The following is a 20,388-nucleotide window of genomic DNA, read 5'->3' as shown; positions in this document are numbered from 1 at the left end:
TGGCCAAATAAGTCAATTAAGTTTAGTTTAAGGTCATTGCACTAGTGTAATGGGTGTAATGAGCTACAGTGCATTTAGAATGGCTAGAATGCTGGAGAGAGTAATGTAAAAGTAACTCAATGTAATGTAATGCCTTACATTTCAAATACAGTAATATTATAATGTAACTGATTATGTTGGAATGACAGTAATAAGTAATAAACTAATAATGTAGATATTTCACCTTCTACAACCTAAAATACCATTAAAACATTTACAGAAATGAGAGAAATTTCTGCATGTAAGCACCAAGGTTAAAATCAACATTGACCGACCAAGAATTTCAATATTCGTTATACCTGATGATTATTACCTGTTATGGGTATTTATCCATGAAGCCTTTTCATAATTGGTTCGACCAAAACACCTTGTTAAAAGATTTTAAAAAAATTAATTGTACATCAAGATCATGATAATGGTTGTTTTACGTTTTTGTGAACCGTGCCTCACGATGACGTGCAAAAGTTTAATTAAATAGTTATGCAAAAATAAGGAAGGTAGAAGTTTCACAAACTTGAGGCCAATTAATTTCAAAAGAAAAGTAGCTCTGTTTTTGAGGAAACACAGCTGAAGCAATGGATCGCTAACAAGGAGGAGAGTGTAAAACATTTATTTTTCACATTTCCCTTTACAAACGCCCTTTTTAAAAAGGTATAACGTCATAGATCGCAGTAATGACAATAATAATGACAACATAACGTAATAAAAAATCATGGTGCTTTGTGTGTGTGTGTACGTGTGATATATATATATATATATATATATATATATATATATATATACACACACACACACACACAAGAAACTGCTTAAAAGAAGAACTATATATTCCTTTTGGTTGAAAAAAGTTCCCATTTTATTTCGGCTTTGAGTTGATGGATGTTAATGCCATTTGCATGAATTTACATACAATACCCTAGGTTCCACCAATTTCCGGACTATTTGCATTCAAAAATGTTGAAAAACCATCATAATCACATGTTGCATAGTAAGTCAAAAGGTTCCTGTCTTTCAAGCTGTCGCTTGTGTTTTAGGAAAAGGCTTAAAATAGCATGTTTACACAAAAGCACTTGGAACGTTACACAATCTCATACAAAATAATACAATACGAACATTTTTAAAAAGCTAAGAAATGCGTCGCTCAAATGAACAAATATAAAAATGCTTCAAATGGTGACAAAACGACTGAGCAAACATTGAATTCAAAGATTTGCATTTTTTTGACCGAGGTCAACTCGTATTAATTATCTTGTCTCATTTTAATATTGTCACATATGAAAATAACTCTGCATAATTTATACAGTAAGTTGCTTTAATGCCTAGTTAACTGATGCATATAAAATAATAAAAAATAGGTCTAACAAACGCACAGCATTTGTGAATCTGAGGAAATCTTTGTTTCATCTTGTGTTATTTTACATTGGTTTTGTTTTGCAATATACATAAAGTCATTCACTTTCAAGTGTTTCCTTCCCTTACTGGTCATGGAATGCATTTGCCAAAAACAGCTTGTCCACCTGAAGATGAAAATGTGATCATATGATACCATTACATGAAAAGGAAGTCAATGTGCATGTTATCTGGCCTTTAGATCAGTGAGAAACTAACATTCAAGCATACATGCTACTCTCAAACTAGGATCCAGCCCTGGTAATATTGACCTTGACAATGTTGACTTACACAATTAATGGATAAAGCCACTTCTCAGTGTGACCTATAAGATCCTGACTTGTCCCATAAGAAGATGAGACAGTTGGAGTCATTAAGCAAAAAATAGTCAGCTCTTTCATCAGGGCGTCTAATGAAGACCAAGCAGAACAGCAGTTTAAAGGTGATACTAATACTGTTGTAATTGAATGTTCATTTCATCGCATAGTAAACAGGTTGCACTCATTTTATTGCGATACATTTATGATTGTAAAGTCTTGGTAGACTTTATAGACACCATTAAACAAGAAAGATGCCCTTTGTAATTTAGAATGAGCAAAACCATTCAAATGAATTATTTTGGTCATTAATTTTGGTTTGTTCTATTTTACAAAATGAAACCCCCCGACAATCTTTGACTTTGCATGTTCTTTTTAGATATAAACCGGCAAACCTTCACATTAATACTGACATGGTCGAGAGACAAAATATGGCTTTGAAGCGACAACGCAGTAAACTTTTAATAGCCGAGTGTGTCGACCAGGGTTTACCTGTTGCAAAATTGCTTTAATTATTCTTTCACTTGGTTCCCTCCGCACAGCAAAGCTGGACATATTGACTGCCATCAACTCTACATGTGACACACAAAGCATTTTAAGTACAACTGACAGTTCAGTAGACATACAACACATCCTTCTCTGCTACTGAACTCTTCTCTTGCCTTCCAGTTTCGAGGATAAATTAAATTGTGAATGGCATATTCCAGTTGACAACTTTCATTCAGCGCTGAGCGTGTTTGTGTATGTGTGTGTGTGTGTGTGTGTGTGTGGGGGGGGGGGGGGGGGGGCACTTTTACTTTCCCGGCAAATTCCAAGGTTGTAGATGGTGGAAAGTAAATGCTTCCAAGCTGTAATGCACTCAGAAGGCTGTTGACAGTGTGCAGTAAATAAAAGGCCGTGTCTGAGCTGAGGCAGCAGACAGGGTTGCTCTTCTGTCTTTAGACTTTGGCTGGATTTTGGAGAAGAATTTTGTGCACATTTCAGAAGGATGTGGAAGAAAACGGCACATATTCAAAACATCAAGTCTTCTGAAGAGAAAGTAGTATTTCATTTTGGACCATAGCATCCAGTTGTTTTGAAATTCTTAACAAATATAAAATAATCTCTTCTGATTTCCTTTTGACCCTCCATTCCATTTATTAGGGTATTACATCGTTAGGAGTGCAGATCATTAATGGTGGCTAAGTGAGTGGTTAAATGGTGGTGAGAGGTATTTAATAGTAACTGCCCAAATGGGAAGGCACATGGGTGTTGGGGTGGCGAGGGACGTTTGGGTTGGGGTAGATATTGGCAGTGGGTGAACTCCAGTATGGAGCAGTTGGTCCGAAGAAGTTGGAAGAGGTAACCGGCATGGATGGAGGGTGAGGGGATACGAAGTTGACCTTCTGCTGGTGGCTGTGATAAGAAGGCACGTAGGCTAGGTCAGAGGGGTACTTGTACATGGACGACTCGGTGGGATGCGGCTGCAGCGCCTGGGCGATGCCGTGGAAGTCAAACTTATAGGCGTAGCGCTTGCCGTGCACCTTGGTCATGATGTTTTTGTCGTAGTAGTAGCGCAGCGCTCGGCTCAGTTTGTCGTAGTTCATGTTGGGTTTGCTCTTGCGCTCTCCCCAGCGTCGTGCCACCTCGTCCGGGTCGGTCATCTTGAACTCCCCGTTGGTGCCCTCCCAGGTGATGCAGCCCGCGTTGGCACTGTCCGACAGGAGTTCCAGAAGGAACTGCCAAAGTTGTATCTGGCCTGAACCTGATGAGCACAAAACGTCAAGTCGTTGTAGAGTGAGAGACGCATTGACTTAGAAACTATTACACATTTACTGAGAAAATACACGGCTGCATTACTCAATTCAGATTCGTATTGCAAAGTCCAGACTTAACATGTTTTATTGTTGTCTCGGGCTTCACTCTGACTCTTTGGCATTCGACTTAGACTTTTCTCGGATTGGATCTTTGGAATCAAGCAATATTTGGGGTCATTCCAGAATTGGAGGACATTTCAAGTCCCACACATCAAATGTTAAATGATCCAAATACAAAACACAGAAACATACAGCATCTGAGTAAATTGACTTGCCCCGAGATCAAATTGAAAAATAAGTTTGAGAATATTTGAAGAATATTTGAAAATAGTTTTTAAAAAACAAAAAATACTTAAAGTACATTTTTTCTCCTGTCCCATGCCTCCCAACTTCAAGATTCATGAGATTTATTCTCATATGTATAGTTGTACCACGCATTGAAATTCTTATTCTGTTCACTTCCCCGATCAGCAGGCATAATCGAGCAATAAATAAATAAATAGCAATAAATAGCAATAAACAACAAACAGAGACAATGGTGCTAATAATATAGTGCAGAATATCATGTAGTGCAAAATTTTAGCTTAAGATATTGTTTGTGCATGCAGTGGGAGGCAGATGACCAAAACCAAAATGAGCAAACTAAATCTCAAATAAAACTATTAAAATTAAATTAAATTTTAATTTCTTGGTTATTACTATATTGGAAAAACTTGTCTAATTTTGGTATCAACCAACTAGTGATTTATATACATTTTACAGTCTTGATGGGGCGAGATAAAATGTCTCACAATATTGAGTCCATTAAAATGAGACCAAATGGGATTTTTATACAATTTTGATAGTTACGACTGTGACGACAGGGCATGGTGACAGGAGGCGAGGAAAGGGGGCAAACAAAAATGCAGGAAACGAGTGGAACTGAGCTCAAAAAATGAAGATTTAATAAAGAATGGAGGCAGGCAAAATCTGGAAACAAAACTGTACAAACAAGCAAACAAGAATTTAGACTAAAATAAACTCACAGGCAACAGTAGAAAGGCAGCGACGGGATGACTGGGGAGCATAAGGAATGCGGAGGAAAGTGAGGTGAATACAAATAACGAGAGGGAACAGCGACATATGACTACGAGGGGAAGACATCAGTGAGGTAAGATAATAACCCAACAAATAACTAAAACAAAACTGGGGCTTGAATACTTGCAGACTTAGCGAAAACACACAACAGCTGGATGGGAACATGAGGCTGGGGAACCGGATTGGCTTGGGATTGGGGGCGGAAAAACGCGCACAACAGTTGGAACAAATAAATTAACAAGAGCGACATTAGGGAAAACATAACATTAACCCAAAGGAAGTGAACCAAAAACCGAAACCTCACAACATCAACAAAAAACATCTAACCCAAACAGACATGACACATATAAAATAATGTCTAATGCAGTTTTCCAGTTTTCAAAATGTTTTTTTACTGAGAAGACTGCAGCAAAATTAATGATCTTGCATTGAAAATTAAATATAAAAATAGAGCCAGGCTCATTTTTCAACTACAATGGAGATCTTTATTGTTTTTTTTCTTTCCCGCAAATTTTTAAAAGTATATGACAACTTGCAAATTTGGTATTTTAGCCAAAAACTTGAAGTCAAATGAGCATTTCCGGATCTGGCCCCTTGGTCTTGAGTTTGACACCTGTGAACTAGATAATGATGGAGTGACTGTACTCCTAAATCAATGTCTTACCAGGATTGGCGAGGCGACTACTGGTGGGACCAAGTATCTGGTAAGGATCTGTGAACAAATCAGAAAGGTGTTAGGCTCAAGAAAAGGACTCCCACCTACATAAGGCTAATTCATTTTAATCAGCGTAAAGACGAGGGTGGGTGGGTTCTCTTCCTCCCACATTGTAAAAACATGCATGGTAGGTGTATTGCACTCTCTAAATTGTCCTTAGGTGTGATTGGGTGCGTGAACGGTTGTTCGTCCTTGTGTGTCCTGCTATTGGCTGGCAAACAGGGGTGTTCAGGGTGTCCCCCACCTACCGCCTGCAGACAGCTGGTATAGGCGCCAGCAAGCCAGTGACCCTAGTGAGGATAAACGACTATAAAAAATGAACTAGACTATACGTGGGAGGAAGACAGACTCTTAACAAAATGAAAAGAGGAGTGATGTTTCAATCCGATTTTCACTGCAATATTTTACTCTTCTCTCTGAGCACAGCTCTCCCACAGCCCCAAAACATGCATGGCAGGTGTATGGGACACATTCAATTGTCCTTAGGTGTGATTGGGTGCTCTGAGTGGCTGATCGTCCCGGTGTGCCCTGCAATTGGCATACATAATGTCCCCCACATACTGCCCCAAGTCACCTGGGGTAGGCTCAAGCAAGCCTGCGACTCTTGCAAGGATAAGCAGCTACAGAAAATGGATGGATTTTACTGAAAATAAATCCCCTCCAACAATTCTATTTTGCCAGCTGTCTATGAGAAGAGGCCTTTTAAAAATTACTTTTTTTTTCCTTTGGGTAGTCAACGCCAAAGTGATGATGCTCAATTCTCCACTCCCCCACCCCATCCCAATCAGATAGCTGATACCTGGTTGTGCTCTGGGCTGTTCTGCAGTCTTGCTCACATTCTGAGTTACCACCGATGAGGCTGCAGATAGAGGGCAAATGTGACAACAAAATATTGACACGTTGACTTCATACCTTGGAGTTAGTTGTCACAGCTATTAGTGAGATTGTTTCACATCTGTGAACCTGTATTGCTTTGTAACCTCACCTTTGGCACTGTGCATGTTGTTTGACCATCCTGTCCGCCGTACAGCATCATACAAAGGGTTCAAGAACAAAAAGAGAACACAATTTAGGCCATGTCTTAAACACATTAATAATGAAAAGTTATGTGAACTTTGATTTTTTTTCTGTATTTTTACACTCCTTTTGTTTCTTCTTTGCATAGATCCCAGCAATATTGTGCTAGCAAAGGAATATATGAAACTAATCCACGGTAGAACAAAAAAGGAACTGAAAGCAGTATTCATTGTAGCAAATTTTTGCTTAAGACAATTTTATTCTTTTATTGAGGATCACAGGGATCTCAAACATACTTGGAGCTCCAAAAAATATTGTTCTGTAATCCATCCATCCATTCATTTTCTAGAGCCGTTTATCCTCACAAGGGTCACAGGCTTGCTGGTACCTAACCTAGCTGGCTTCGGGCAGTTGGCGGCGGACACCCTGAACTGGTTGCCAGCCAGTCGCAGGGCACAGTTATTCAGTAATCAAGTAAATTCACTTGTGTTTCTGAAGCATAAATTATTCGAGTAATTTTTAGAGATAATTTTCTCTTAATATTTGTTTGAGTCTGAATACAACGTATCAGTTTCCTCAAACCTTTTGACTTACCATACTAACCAAATGGGATTTTTACGGTCATAGTATTGTTTGAAAAAAAAGTTGTGAATGGATGATCCGGCCCTTGAGGACCGAGTTTGAATCAATCGTAAAGGGGATTCATCAGAGAAAATGACTTGACCCCAGTCCTCTGCAGTCCAGTCCTTGTACCATCTGCAGAATATCAGAAATGGCTTCTTTGCTGCCATTCTTGACACCAGGCCATTCTCCAAAAGCCTTCGCGTGCAGATGCACTCACACCTGCCTGCTGCAATTCCTGCGCAAGCTCTGTACTGGTGGTGGTACAATCCCACAATTGAAACACCTTCAGGAGACGGTCTTGGCACTTGCTGGACTTTCTTGGGCATCCTAGAGCCTGTTTGGCAACAACTGAACCTCTCTCCTTGAAAATCTTGATAATTCGATATGTGGTTGTCTGAGGTGCAATTTTACTTGCTATAGACTTCCCTGTTGCCTTGAAAGTAACCATTACTAAGAGATGAGGAACAGTGGTCTCATTTGCCATCTTCTTTTTAAAGTTTCCAGTCACTCAATCATGACAGAATGATCTCCTGCCTTGTCCTCATCGGCACCCACACCTGTTTTAATGTGCGTGACACGTGTGTGTCATTGAAATGGTCCTTTAGTGGCACAGCTCAAATGCAGTAGAAATGTGCTTTTGGTGATGAACTTCATTTTAAAGGCAAAGACGGACTTTGCAATTAAATGCAGGTGAGCTGATCACTCCTCCTACCATTTTGGAGTACAGTGAACCCTCGCTACTTTGCGGTTCCACTATTGCAGATTCACCACATCGCAGACTTTTTTTCCATTATACAGATTCACGACTTAAATGTTTTTTTTTTTTCATTACGTATTGAACTTTTGCAATAGCTCCCAAGTGTGCTGCTCCCGCGAAGGCTTGTACTGACCCTAAACGCCATCAAAAAATGATGACAATTGCTCTAGAAGGTGATACTTCTCAAAGGGAAAAGTTACGCGGCTGTGGCCCGCCATTTGGGAGTGTTCGCTACACTGTGGATGAGGCGAACTTTAAACGACGGCTGCCATCACCTTTGGCAATTCGCAGAAGCCAGTTGTTACGGCTTGTATCAAAACGATCGTCCGTATAGAAGCTGCTTTAGCAATCTGGATTGCAGAATGCCGACGAAAGAAGCCCTTTCTTTTGAAGTCTCACGCAGCTGCGGTCATATTAGTAGCGCTAATTGTACAGTGTATGAAGTTTAAAAATAGAAGTAAATATGTGTACTGCAGTAATACTTGTCTTAACGAGTATGTATAGCATGAAAACTTTTCAGAAATTCAAACTTTTTTTTTTTTAATGTAAAAAGTGGGGGCGCTGCTTTGCAGATTATCAGCTATCGCCTGGCTCCACAACGTATCTACTGCTATAAACAAGGGTTCACTGTATATGCAAATTCCCATGAGGAAAACTGAAACAACAGACTTTGTGAAAATCAAAAGTGTTATCCTCAAAACTTTTGGCCGTGACTCGCTCTCTCTTTCTATCACTATCCCTCTCTCTCTCTCTCTGTATATATATATATATATATATATATATATATATATATATATATATATATATATATATATATATATATATATACAGTGGACCCCCGTGTTATGAACTTAATCCGTTCAGCGGCTACGCTCGTAACTTGAACTGCTCGTATGACGGGCAATCCAAACCTATGTTAATTAGTGAATGCATGCAACGTGTGCAAAAACCTTAGGTAAAAACATCACGACTTTATACACATATTAAAAATGAGTAACATAATCTACTGTACAGTTAAATAACATATACAAAGGAAAAATGACATTTACCTTTAGGGCGACGTGACTTGAGTTGGGTGGAGGCGGAGGGGAGAGACCAACCCACAGAATTTATTTATTTATTTTCTTAAACGGGAACTTTTCTCAAACTAGAACATATCACCGGCGATTTCCTTCACTTTAATCCATAATAGAAGAAGCCTCTCCATTTTGTTGTCGATCGAGGTCCGTCCCCCAGCAAGGAAAGTCTTGCCCTTAGAAGATTGCCGAGCAGTTACGACCATACTCACGAGCAAGGTTAACTAAGCGTGCGCGTCCTTCGTATTTTTTTTTTATTATCTCCTGCTTCGTTTCTATTGTCATCATCCTCTTACTTCTTCCTTTACCGCCCCTTGCAATTTTAGAAGCCATGTCTAACAGATAAAGTTTGCAAAGTCTTCACAACATTCCTTCCTTCCGTTTTTCACTCATTTTCTCTCCTTCCTTCCATCCCGACCAGCGGTGCCATCAAGCTAGATAAAAGCGTTCGACCAATAGCATATCGGCATTTCTGTGATTGACGTGACGCCGGCCAATAGCATCTCAGTGAGTGAGACCGACCGTGACCTTAATCAACCAATAGCATATCGGCATCTCCGACTGACTCCGTGACTGACACCGTGACTGAGACAGTGACTGTGACATTGTAAGAGCAATAGCGTTCAACGTTGCCGTGTCAACGTCGTCAATTGATTCTGTTGACGCAGCAGAGCGAAAATATCTGAACTAATACAATGGCCAGCATGTCAGATTGTTCGTAAGACGAAAGGTTTGCACGTAAGTTGGGGACAAAAAACTCCGTGGGCCACGCTTGTAAGTCAAAATGTTCGTAAAAGAGGGTGTTCGTAAACCGGGGGCTGACTGTATATATATATATATATATATATATATATATATATATATATATATATATATATATATATATATATATATACACAATATACAGTAATAACAATAATAGAAGTCAATTTAATTTAAAATTTATTTTTACTAAATATATATATATTTTCTGAATAAAATTATTCTCAACATTCTCTTCTTTTCTTCTTATATTTTAATCCATATGAGTTCTCTCCTCCTAAGTACTGCAGTTGTGAAGAGTTTTTAAACAATTAGAAACAGCTAACGTGTGTCACCAGGCAGACATCATGGCAGACTTAATGTCTGCAGGAGCCAGGCGCTGGGCATTCGCTTGAAGGTTGCTGTGCAGCGTGCGATGACATTTAGTGTTCGGGCCTATATTTTTGTTAGGCAGCTACAGTAGCCAGTCGACCCATTAAAGCGCCTTCAAGAAACCTCATGTAGAACGTGACGTAACTAGATGCTCACTGCAGAAAGGCGGTGCTATATTGAACCTCCATGTTGAACAGCGGAAGTACTTTGTATATATATACAGTGATCCCTCCTACTTCGTGGTCTCATATATCGCGGTATCAGTACTTCGCGGGTTTATCCCGGAAAAATTAAAAATATTTCAAAATAAAAAATAATTTTAAAAATGGGCAAAAATGGAAAAAAATTGAAAAAAGCAAAAAAGTACATTATACAGTAATGTATTCATCAAATAACAAAGTAATATTAGTTAATAACTATGTTAAGAATTCTTCAAGCGTTAAGAGTTCGTGATGTTTTTTATCTTATTTTGAAATGCATGCTTTTAATTTGTCGGGTCGCGTTGCATTTCCGTTTCCTATTTTAGTTCTCTGTGCGTCATTCGGCTTGTTACGGTGACGTAGTGAATGACAACGTAAGCTTATATTTATAGTTTATTATCATTTATGTTGATAACGTACGCTACTGCCTATGTTTAGTAAGCGATGAGTGTTTATTCTGTTTATGTGTTTGTTTGTGTAGAGGTTGCACTTTATAGTTAGTAGTTGTTGTTAGTTGTTGCTAACCCGCTAATCTCAGCTAAAAATACAGTAAATTGATAGATTAAAGTTCGGCAAGTGTTTATATGTTATTTGACTGACTTTAACATTGTTGTTGATTTATTATTCAACAGATACTACATGATACACCATAGGCTACATGAGCCAAAATAAATGTGAAGTTCAACGTGATGACTTACGTACTCTTTCACCGGAGTCTTGGTGCAGATAACCAGTCCTGAAAACAAATTCTCAACAAACTAAGTAATATTAGTTATTTAATGAATATACAATAATGTTAATAAGGATAATGTTGTGTTAAATAATAGGAGAAAGGATATAAAATACGCAAAAAATACAAAAAAAAAAGATTGTTTATGGTTACTGCGGCTATATTGGGGCGTACATAGAAATCTAGGAACTGATACCCTACTTCGCGGGTTTCAGACTTCGCGAGGGGTTGACACTTCCCATTAACCGCGAAGTAGGGGGATCACTGCATATACATATGCTGATCTTTTCATGTCATATTATCTATATTTGGTTTTGCTCCTTCCAGTGCTGTAGTTTTAGATTGAATTTTTTATCCAATTAGAATTCAGCTACTTGTTTCGCCAGGATGTATGAAATCTGCCTGCGGCCAGGGGACAGGGCAATCAACAGTTGTGTGCTTCTGTGCTTGTGTGCAAAGACATATGTGAAGGGGCAATATAGACAGTTGCAATAGCCAATAGACTCCTAAGGTGGCCATCTGAAGCCTCATGTTGAACGCGACGTGATTTGATACTCACTTTGACCTAAACAGAGACAGCATGGAAGGCGGTGCAATGTTGATTAACTGTGTTGAACAGTGAAAAAATTAACTGCTTTTTTAATTTCTAATATGTTCTTGTGATTTTTTTTAATTCACAATAAAGTAATAGAAAAACTATACAACTGTGTTCTTATTTTAAGTTGTGATTTAAAATTTAGCGTAAAATGTTGTTAAAGCTTGCCTGCTCTTAGTGTACGGTATCTTAGGGTGTCTGATTATGGCAGCGTTGTTGTGTTTTATGCCCAGTGACGACTGTGGCACGTTGTTGGACAACATTTACAGTTCATCGAGTACCTTGCATTGCGATACCCCTCATCACAAATGAAAGGCAAATTAATGGCCACAGTTCACATTTTTATTTGTGATTTGTTCACTTCCTCACTTCATGAAACTGACAAACAGTAAATCCTGGCTCACTTTTCTGTGGATTAGTGTTAGGGTTGTTATAATATTTTGTTTTATTTTTTTAATTGGTTATTTTTAACATTATGATATTTGGTGGTGTATTTGAGGTAGGTGTGTTTCACTTGAGCGCATCTTGGCACTATGGAGGTATATAGGTATATCGATTGTTCAGAAATCAGAAGGTGGAATATAGTAGAGCATTGGTTGGGACAAGTGAGGGTAATATGTTTTATGGCAAAGGTATTTTGAGGTTATTAAAAGGAGGTGGGATTAAATACGTCTTCATTCTTCCCACTCCTTTTCAGACATGGGGACAGGACTTGTGGTTTCCTTTTATTCGTTTTTTACGAACTTTGATGGTGTCTCCTTGGCAACTGTATCTATTTTTATTGTATTATTTGTGTGCTCATGTTTATTTTTTCCCACTTGTTTGAAATAAATAAATAAACTAAACTATACAAAATGTTATGGTTTAAGTCTATGCTCTGGTGAACAGATTACATACATGTTGGCTTCAAATAAAGGAACGATATCATCCAGGATCCCCTTTTTCATCATGTCGTGCTTCCAAGACCCGTATCTACTGTGAAACATTGCCCTCTTGTGGATAACAATATGTTGACAACTCAACAAGCAATCCACACGTCCTCTCTAAATAATCAACTACTATGGCACTGTAACGAAGAAGAAATTGCAACCCTTTTTAAAGCGACTTCAATCTGAAAATTTCATTCACAAATATAAAAACCTTTTTTTCACGGATATTTCGTGTTATATATTGTTTCAAAGTGTCTTCTAAATGGAAACATGTATGTTTCAGTCTCGTCAATTATTTTCCACCTATTTTAAACCCTAAATTATTTAACAAAAGCGTCCATTCCAGGGGATGATATTTAGAGTGTAATTAAAGCTCCACCAAGAGCACGGATAGAGTAAGAATTAGAGGCATAAAGTCATTAGGATGGACGGAGGGTGGGGAGTGGGCAGGCAAAGAACAAGCGGGCTGAGGGGGCTGTCAGGTTGAATCTGGTGTAGGCTGAGGAGCAGCAAGTCCTGGGAGACTTGCGTTTCCTGCCCACCTCGCCTGAGGACAGCCTCTCTTTGTTTTACTGGCGTTTTCTCCCCCTCCACCTCTTCACTATAACCACTACAAACGCACACATCCACTCGGCAGTACCTGGAGCGGGACCCACAAAAGTTTGCTTGAGCTATTTGGAGAGACGCTCAACGGGAAGAAAGAAATCGTCAATGGGAAACAAATATCGGAAAAGAGGACAGAATGTTTGGAATTTAGAAAAGAAAACAATAGTAATTAACGTCCTGGTGAGGACAGGCCATTCTAAAATTGTTTTTTCTTCAGAAACATTCTCTAGTGATATCGGTTAGAAGACAACTCAACAGTGCGACTTTAAAAATGAAGTAGGGACACCACAAAATGTGTGACCACAATCCACTTTTGTAACTCTTGTTTTACTTCAGTTGATCATAGTAAGAAGGGAGAAAACACAAGGAACAATCAGCAGATGTAAAACATACACAAAAAAAATTCAAATGGTCTGGGTGCAATGCAGATCCACCCATACATACATACATACATACATTGACCCAAGAGCGCAACCTCAAATTGCCTCCACCATTCTCTCCCACCTCCCAATTTTTTTTCCAAGCATTGCTCTGACTGTGTCTTGAGCCAGTTTCCACTCTTGTCTGGGGTGTGGTGCACACTCCTGGGAGACATCTGACTGCGCCACTACTCAGTCAAAACAAGGCTTGAGTGCTAGACAAAGAGGGTGAGAAAGGTGGAAAAACGGAAGGAGAGAGAGAGAGAGCGTGAGAGAGAGAGAGAGAGAGAGAGAGAGAGAGAGAGAGAGAGAGAGAGAGAGAGAGAGAGGGAAGAGAAGTAGATCCTCTCAGAGACAAAAGAGTTGAACCCCTGGATGTCTGGTGATTTTTCACTAAACTGGCCTTATTGTCAGGCAACTTGGGGTGAGTTTGAACGGGTCATAAAATCAAATATAAATATATTTTTACTTACAACCCATCAAAATGTTCATCAGCCCTATCAGCCCTATCTACGGTGGCCCTGAAGTGCAAATGAAAAAAACAAATACCGAAGCAAAATTAAAAAAAGAAAAACACATTTACAAAAGACAAAACAAAACAAAGAAAAACGCAATTCAAAACAAAATGCAAAAAAAGAAAAGAAAAAACTTTTTACAAAAGTCGAAACGCACGCAACATTTTCACAAATGCACACAACATTTTGAGAAACAAAACAAAGAAAGAAAAACGCATTTCAAAAGACAAAACAAAACAACAAAAAGAAAAACGCAATTTAAAAACAAAACGCAAAAAAAGAAAAGAAAAAACTTTTTACAAAAGTCAAAACGCACGCAACATTTTCACAAACGGGCGCAACATTTTCACAAACGCACGAGGGAATAGTGGACTCACGACTGATTGGACGAGAAGTGGCAACCTGAGTGGACGTAAATTGACTTTGTATTTGAACAGGAGGTTGTTTCACGGGACGTAATCATTTCCTTAAAAAAAAAAAAAAAAAAAAAGAGTGTCAACACCGATTCTGACGCGGGCGCTTTCCGGCTTTTTAAATAAATTATTTTGTTAAATTTTGGGGATTTATCTTAAATGCTTGTTAATCATTTATACCTTCAAAATGAATCACTGGCTCCCGTTGTTGAATTGGGGTAAACACTCCTAAATCACTACAACCATTAATGAAGTACTCCCAATTACGGTACAACTGCTGGTTTTCTAATTAATTCCTTTGCCTAATTTTAAGGATTTTTTTTTAAATGCATATTGACCATAATATATTATTATTACCAATATATTGATCAATAGCTCTGCGGTTGGTTGGGTTAGGGACTCCAAAATCGCCAAACAAATCAGTGACGTCCCTTCCTTCATGCTATAATCTGGTTTTCAAATAAATTACTTTGCCTTTTTTTAAGTCTCTAAACCAACAAATGGCCGAGCTATTGATCAATATATGGGTAAATATTAATCAATAATCATAAAAAAAATCCTTAAAATTTGGCAAAGGAATTTTTTAGAAAACCAGAGATTGTAGCGATCACGGAATGATGTCACTGATGTGAGTGGTGATTTTGGAGTCTCAAACGCAACAAACAGCCGAGCTATTGATCAATATATTGATAAATATTGATCAATAAGTTTAAAATTTAACAAAATAATTTATTTAAAAAACGGAAAGCGCCCACGTTAGAATCAGTGTTTTTTTGTTTTTTTTTAAGGAAATGATATTGTCCCGTGAAACAACCTCCTGTTCAAATACAAAGTCAATTTACGTCCAATCAAGTTGCCCCTTCTCGTCCAATCAGTTGTGAGTCCACTATTCCCTCCCGCCCCCACCACTTCCGGTTTGGTCTTTATATAATAGTGTTTCTCGAAATGTTGCGTGCGTTTGTGAAAATATTGCATGCGTTTCGACTTTTGTAAAAAGTATTTTCATTTCTTTTTTTGTGTTTTGTTTTTGAATTGCTTTTTTTCTTTCTTTGTTTTGTCTCATCTTTTGTAAATGTGTTTTTCTTTTTTTAATTTTGCTTCGGTATTTGTATTTTTCATTTTCACTTCAGGGCCACCGTACCTATCCATGCAAATCCATATGTATTTTTACATATATATTTCAAAGCTGTTTTGTTTTTGAAGAATTTCCATTTTGTAAAGAAAAAAAAACGTTAACAGCCTTTCCATGCTGCAGATTTGGCAAATGGGAAGGTGCAGATATAATGTTATGCGTTGCACAAAATAACACACTTCCCTGCAGCAAAATAAAAGCTGTCCTGCAACTTTTAGTTCTTGGGTCAAAGCCTTTTGTCAACTAAAAGTCCCATAGTGCATTGCAAGAACTTTGCATTATGGGAGTCAGCCTAAGCCACTCAATGGAGTAATTGAAAGGCTTGCATAAATTGCCCGTTAGCGCCCCCTAGGGGTCTCAACACAAACAAATTCTATTGCACATTTTTGTCGAGTTGCCAATTGCAAAAATGGAGGAAATGCATGATTAAATATTGTTTTTTCAATATGTCCAAAACTGACAATATTTCCAAAATGTAATGGCAGTAAAAAAGCCGGACATGAGGTAAATTTGACATATGCAGGGTGGACCTCTTGACCTCCCATTTGCAAACATTTAGAAGGGACAGCAGGACGGCATATTGAAAGTTGACATATTTGGACAATCTATGCAATATTTTATATTTAATTATATTATATTTAACCTGCTTGTTTTTTTTTTTTATTTGTATGCTTTTCCTTTGATATCACACATCAAAAACATCTAAAAGCCCAAGCTGGGTCAAGATTTGCCCCAGAGGTTAAATATATAGGCTAGTGAATCTGGTGACCAGTGGTGGCTAATGCTCACTTGGTTGACAGTTCAACAGCTGTGAACATTGATGAAGTCAATTTAGTGACCACTATCCAACCTTTGCTACTCACTCAAGGCAGCTATTGGAAGCTGGCTGTGTCATTTACCTGGCCCAGGTCCTATATTGTAAACATTAAGAGTCATCCAGACTTGCTCTGCCTGCAGTCATAGGCTCGTAAGACTACTTTTCCCAAGATTCTGTCACATGGTTCAAAGCTATGTGTTTGCTTCATTTGTGCTATGGTGCATCAAGTGTTTCAGAAACCCTAGAAGTCAACAGTGTTAAAATTTCTATGGGTATTTGTTTAAGAAAATGACACAAACGTACTTTACATTTACAATATGAACATCATTCAACGAGTATCAAAGCTTTTTCAAAGTGTTTGGCTTTAAACTGTTTCTTTTTTGGGAAAGTATTTCACCAGCTTTAGAAAAAAACCTTTTCACAGGGAGCAGATGAAAGTCGGTGGCAGGGAAATGCAACTGCCAGTTGCAACGCAACGCAAGTGCGTTTTGGTGTCCGCCAGTACACTAAAGGATTGTTCATTCTGAAAATATTTGGTTGAGGGAATTTTGGACCTCCACCATTGCATCACCAAATGTCACATTATGTTCGTAGTTAAACAAATGGGACATTTTCCATTACACAAATTCCATTGCAACAACGGACAATGCTCGTAAAACAGTTGCAGTTGCACGTAATCCACAAAATGTGTGATGACAGGCAATTGCTATTGTGTTTTGTGGCAATTCTATGTTTGCACATATTTTATATAGCCTTTATGGAGGTCTGTTCAAAGTCTCTTTAAAATAAGGTGACAAAAAGTAATCTGTAATTCATGTGTCGTTTTGTTTTTAATTGAATAACCAAAGATAAGTGAACATATATTGTGATATATCACTTAATGCTTCATGACAGTTTGCTTGGCCAATCAGGTGAGAACAACACTATTTTTTTGAGCGGGAGGGGGGTCATAGTGGAGGATGTTCTTTAAGGACTGGTGGCTGAGAGATCGTGAAAGACGCAAGAAAGCTTTGGAATCCTCATGTCTTTAATACATGGAATTTAAAGTGTTACCTTTTTAATTATGTTTTGGTAAGCACCTTGTTACCTGCTATTAGTTGGACATCCTTGGAACTGCTCACTGTGATCCTGACTAGTATGTACAGCCAAGACACAGAAAGAGACAGAATACCAGTACATTTACTGTATAAGGCTTAATAATTTAAGATTTAAGTAAATATATGTACTGCAGTAATATTTGTCTTAAATATTTATAGTATGAAGACTTTTCCCATTTAAAACAATTAAAAGATTTTTTTTTTTTCTTAATTCGGGGGGGAGGGTGATGCTACTTCACGGTTTTCCCTTATCACGGGGGTTTCTGGTCCCCATTAACCACAAAATACGAGGGATCACTTACACATATATATACATATCGTTTTTCTCCAAATATAGAACGCAACTGTGTATAGACACACCCTTAATTTTGGAGTCAAATTCTGTTATTTTCTATGTTAGACGAACCAACACTTTGGCAACAATTTCAAAACTGTAGCAAAACAGAAAGAATCTAATCTTCTGTAAACTCTTCATATTTTCTTGTGTTCATATCTGTAAGTTCTATATCTGTTGCGCAATGATTTAAGTGTATTTCAGATTCCCCACATTGTGAGCGTTCAGTGAATGCCTCGCCAGTAATGTTGAATGCACTCTAAGCTGTTGTTATTCTTTTTCTTTCTTTTTATCATAAATAACGCAAACTTGAGCAGCATCTGTGTTTCACCAAGTTTATGACTGTAGTCAGGTGGAGACCATATTTTCCTCCAGTTTTAGGAAAATTTTTGAAGAAGGATGGACTCAGACATTGGTTCAGTCTGCCTAATTATTTTATTTAAAATAATGCAGTAACAACTTCGGCTAACACAAGTCGCTGTTAGCTGTAACAGGCACTAGAGATGCCAACAGCCAACTGATGTCCCCCTCTACTAGCTTGTCCCATTATGGTAATTCTTTTAAGTAAGAATACAGCTGAAATAAAAATGCTCATCTGCGCATCAAAACTCTGCTTCCAGATTTAGCTGACACATTTTGGATCTCGAAACTCTTTTTGGAGAGGCTGGTGTCAATCTATTTAGCAATGTTACAATGAGACATTCAGAAAGCCACACATACACATGCATACCAGTCTACAAGCAGACAAATTTTAAATACACACATGCACACGCACACACTCACAGAAAGCACACGCTTACACATACATACAGACAAACACACACGCACATACAGACACATCGACAGACACACACTTTTATTGCAGCTACATTCCATGTTTCATATGCTGCCTTTTTATTCATAACATTGCAGTTTACACCACAGAGTCTGGGCCAGATTAGGGTTGTCTCCAGTGGGATGCTCATGCTTACTCAACCCCAAGGATTCTGCGAAGGTTTAGGCTCCTCTCAAATGACAATATGAAAATGAACATCTGGCAGTGCTGATCTTTGAAACTGTCTGATAGAGACTTATCTGAGAGCAAATATATTTTGTCTCACATTTTTACGACATAGAGATCAAACGTTATGAATGACTTACTGTATGTAAAAAACAACAAAAATACAAACAAGCAAACTATCTTAAAAATGCTACTTTTTGCCAACCCCCCCAACCCCAAAACGACCCCCTTCCTCCTTCCAACCCCCTTTACGAATCAAGACGGCTGGGATAGGCATCAGCAAACCAGAGTCCCCAGTGAGGATAAGCAGCTATAGAAAATGGATAAATGGATTCCAAAATTACCCTTAAAAAAAAAAAAAAAACTTAAATAAGAAATCCAAGATGTGTTCACAACAACACTTTAACATTTTGTCTTGAAATCTACGAGTTTGACAAATTTATGATAGTGATTGTGGATCCTAAGGTTACGCAATACTGAATACCTCAATTCAACAGCAACTATTTCATTACCTTTTCACGGTCAACTTAATAATACACTGGGACAAATTTGATTATTAGAATGAGATGTAGGATGTCATGACTTTTCTAAAAACAAACAGGTGTGCACATAACTTGTACACAGGTATCATGAGCTGCAGAAATAATTGGGGTGAAATGTCATGTGGTTCATTTCGCGCCTTCACGTACCTACTGTCATCCATTATCTCAGCTGCTTGTGTAAGCACAATGAAGGAGCTGTTGTGAAAAATGCCAAAAACAACAAACTTTAATCTGCTTCTTTGGTGTTTCACCAACAAAAAAGAAGCACATAACCAAGCCTGAGCTGAACATATTCTTAAAAAAATATGTATTCTTTTTTTTTCATAAGAAAGTTTCCAAGATGTGCCATGCCTTGAAGTTGAGAACGAGTACACTGAATGTGCCTGAATGAAGTGCAAGTTTTGCCGCTCATATCTTTAGCTAGTTGACAAAAAATGCTTGAAAAATTTCAGTTATCCTTTATTTGATGAGCATGAAAAGAAAACAAACAGCTCCACATAGAAAGACCAGAGCTGGAAGTGAACCCATGAGGTCTGCACTATAAGGCGGAGGACATGTTAAAACTGCCACCATGCTGTCTGAAACTGATAGTGCTCTACCTTATTTTCAATTAATAAATATACATTGCAGGGTCTAACCTTTAGTAAAAATTCTACACAATTTCCATTCCCATGGTCACCCAGCCACCTCAGTGGAAATCTTTAAATCCTGACTAAATTCACTTTTTTCCAATAAAGTTTTAGTTAATGGGTCCGTCTGACTCTAGCTTCCTCCTTCTCCTTCCTTGTTCCGCTAATAAACAAGCTGATGACAATCATGGTTATTTGAATCAGGTTTACCAGACGAGGGATACATGGAAAACAGTCTGGATAGGGGCTCTCAAGGACCAGACTTGGACACCCCTGATCGCCTGCCGTCAAGGTATCTTTGCACTGGACACTTACTGCTTAATATGGCACAACGTATTATTTTTAGCACCGGGCATTTATTGAGCCTGGAACCCTCTTCCCTGGAATCCTCCTCCCACCTGCAGTCCTGTTGAGTCCATCCTAACCAGCTGCATCTCTGTGGTACAGCAGCTCCTCTGCTATGGACTACAAACGAGAGTGGTCAAGATG

General features: G+C 38.3%; 1 protein-coding gene across 5 annotated transcripts in view; it reads right to left on the bottom strand.

Moving 5' to 3' along the window:
* Positions 1 to 634: 634 nt before the first annotated feature.
* fli1 (Fli-1 proto-oncogene, ETS transcription factor) overlaps positions 635 to 20,388 on the bottom strand; it is a 56,987-nt gene continuing 37,233 nt past the window's right edge. For 4 of the 5 annotated variants that reach the window (XM_088427725.1, XM_088427726.1, XM_088427727.1 and 1 more), the window contains 4 exons: positions 6,319 to 6,348; positions 6,133 to 6,192; positions 5,283 to 5,330; positions 635 to 3,489 (listed from right to left, as the gene is read on the bottom strand). In XM_088427725.1, the coding sequence (XP_088283851.1) occupies positions 2,960 to 3,489; positions 5,283 to 5,330; positions 6,133 to 6,192; positions 6,319 to 6,348 (668 nt within the window). In that variant the 3' untranslated portion in view covers positions 635 to 2,959. The remainder of the gene's footprint in view (positions 3,490 to 5,282; positions 5,331 to 6,132; positions 6,193 to 6,318; positions 6,349 to 20,388) is intronic. The other variant, XM_088427728.1, reaches the window with a different exon arrangement.

The sequence above is a fragment of the Hippichthys cyanospilos genome, chromosome 11, assembly GCF_059441005.1.
Source record: "Hippichthys cyanospilos isolate Australia breed blue-spotted pipefish chromosome 11, RoL_Hcya_1.0, whole genome shotgun sequence".
Lineage (NCBI taxonomy): Eukaryota > Metazoa > Chordata > Actinopteri > Syngnathiformes > Syngnathidae > Hippichthys > Hippichthys cyanospilos.
Note: the sequence above shows the minus strand (reverse complement) of the source record. Positions and strands in the feature narration are given on the sequence as shown.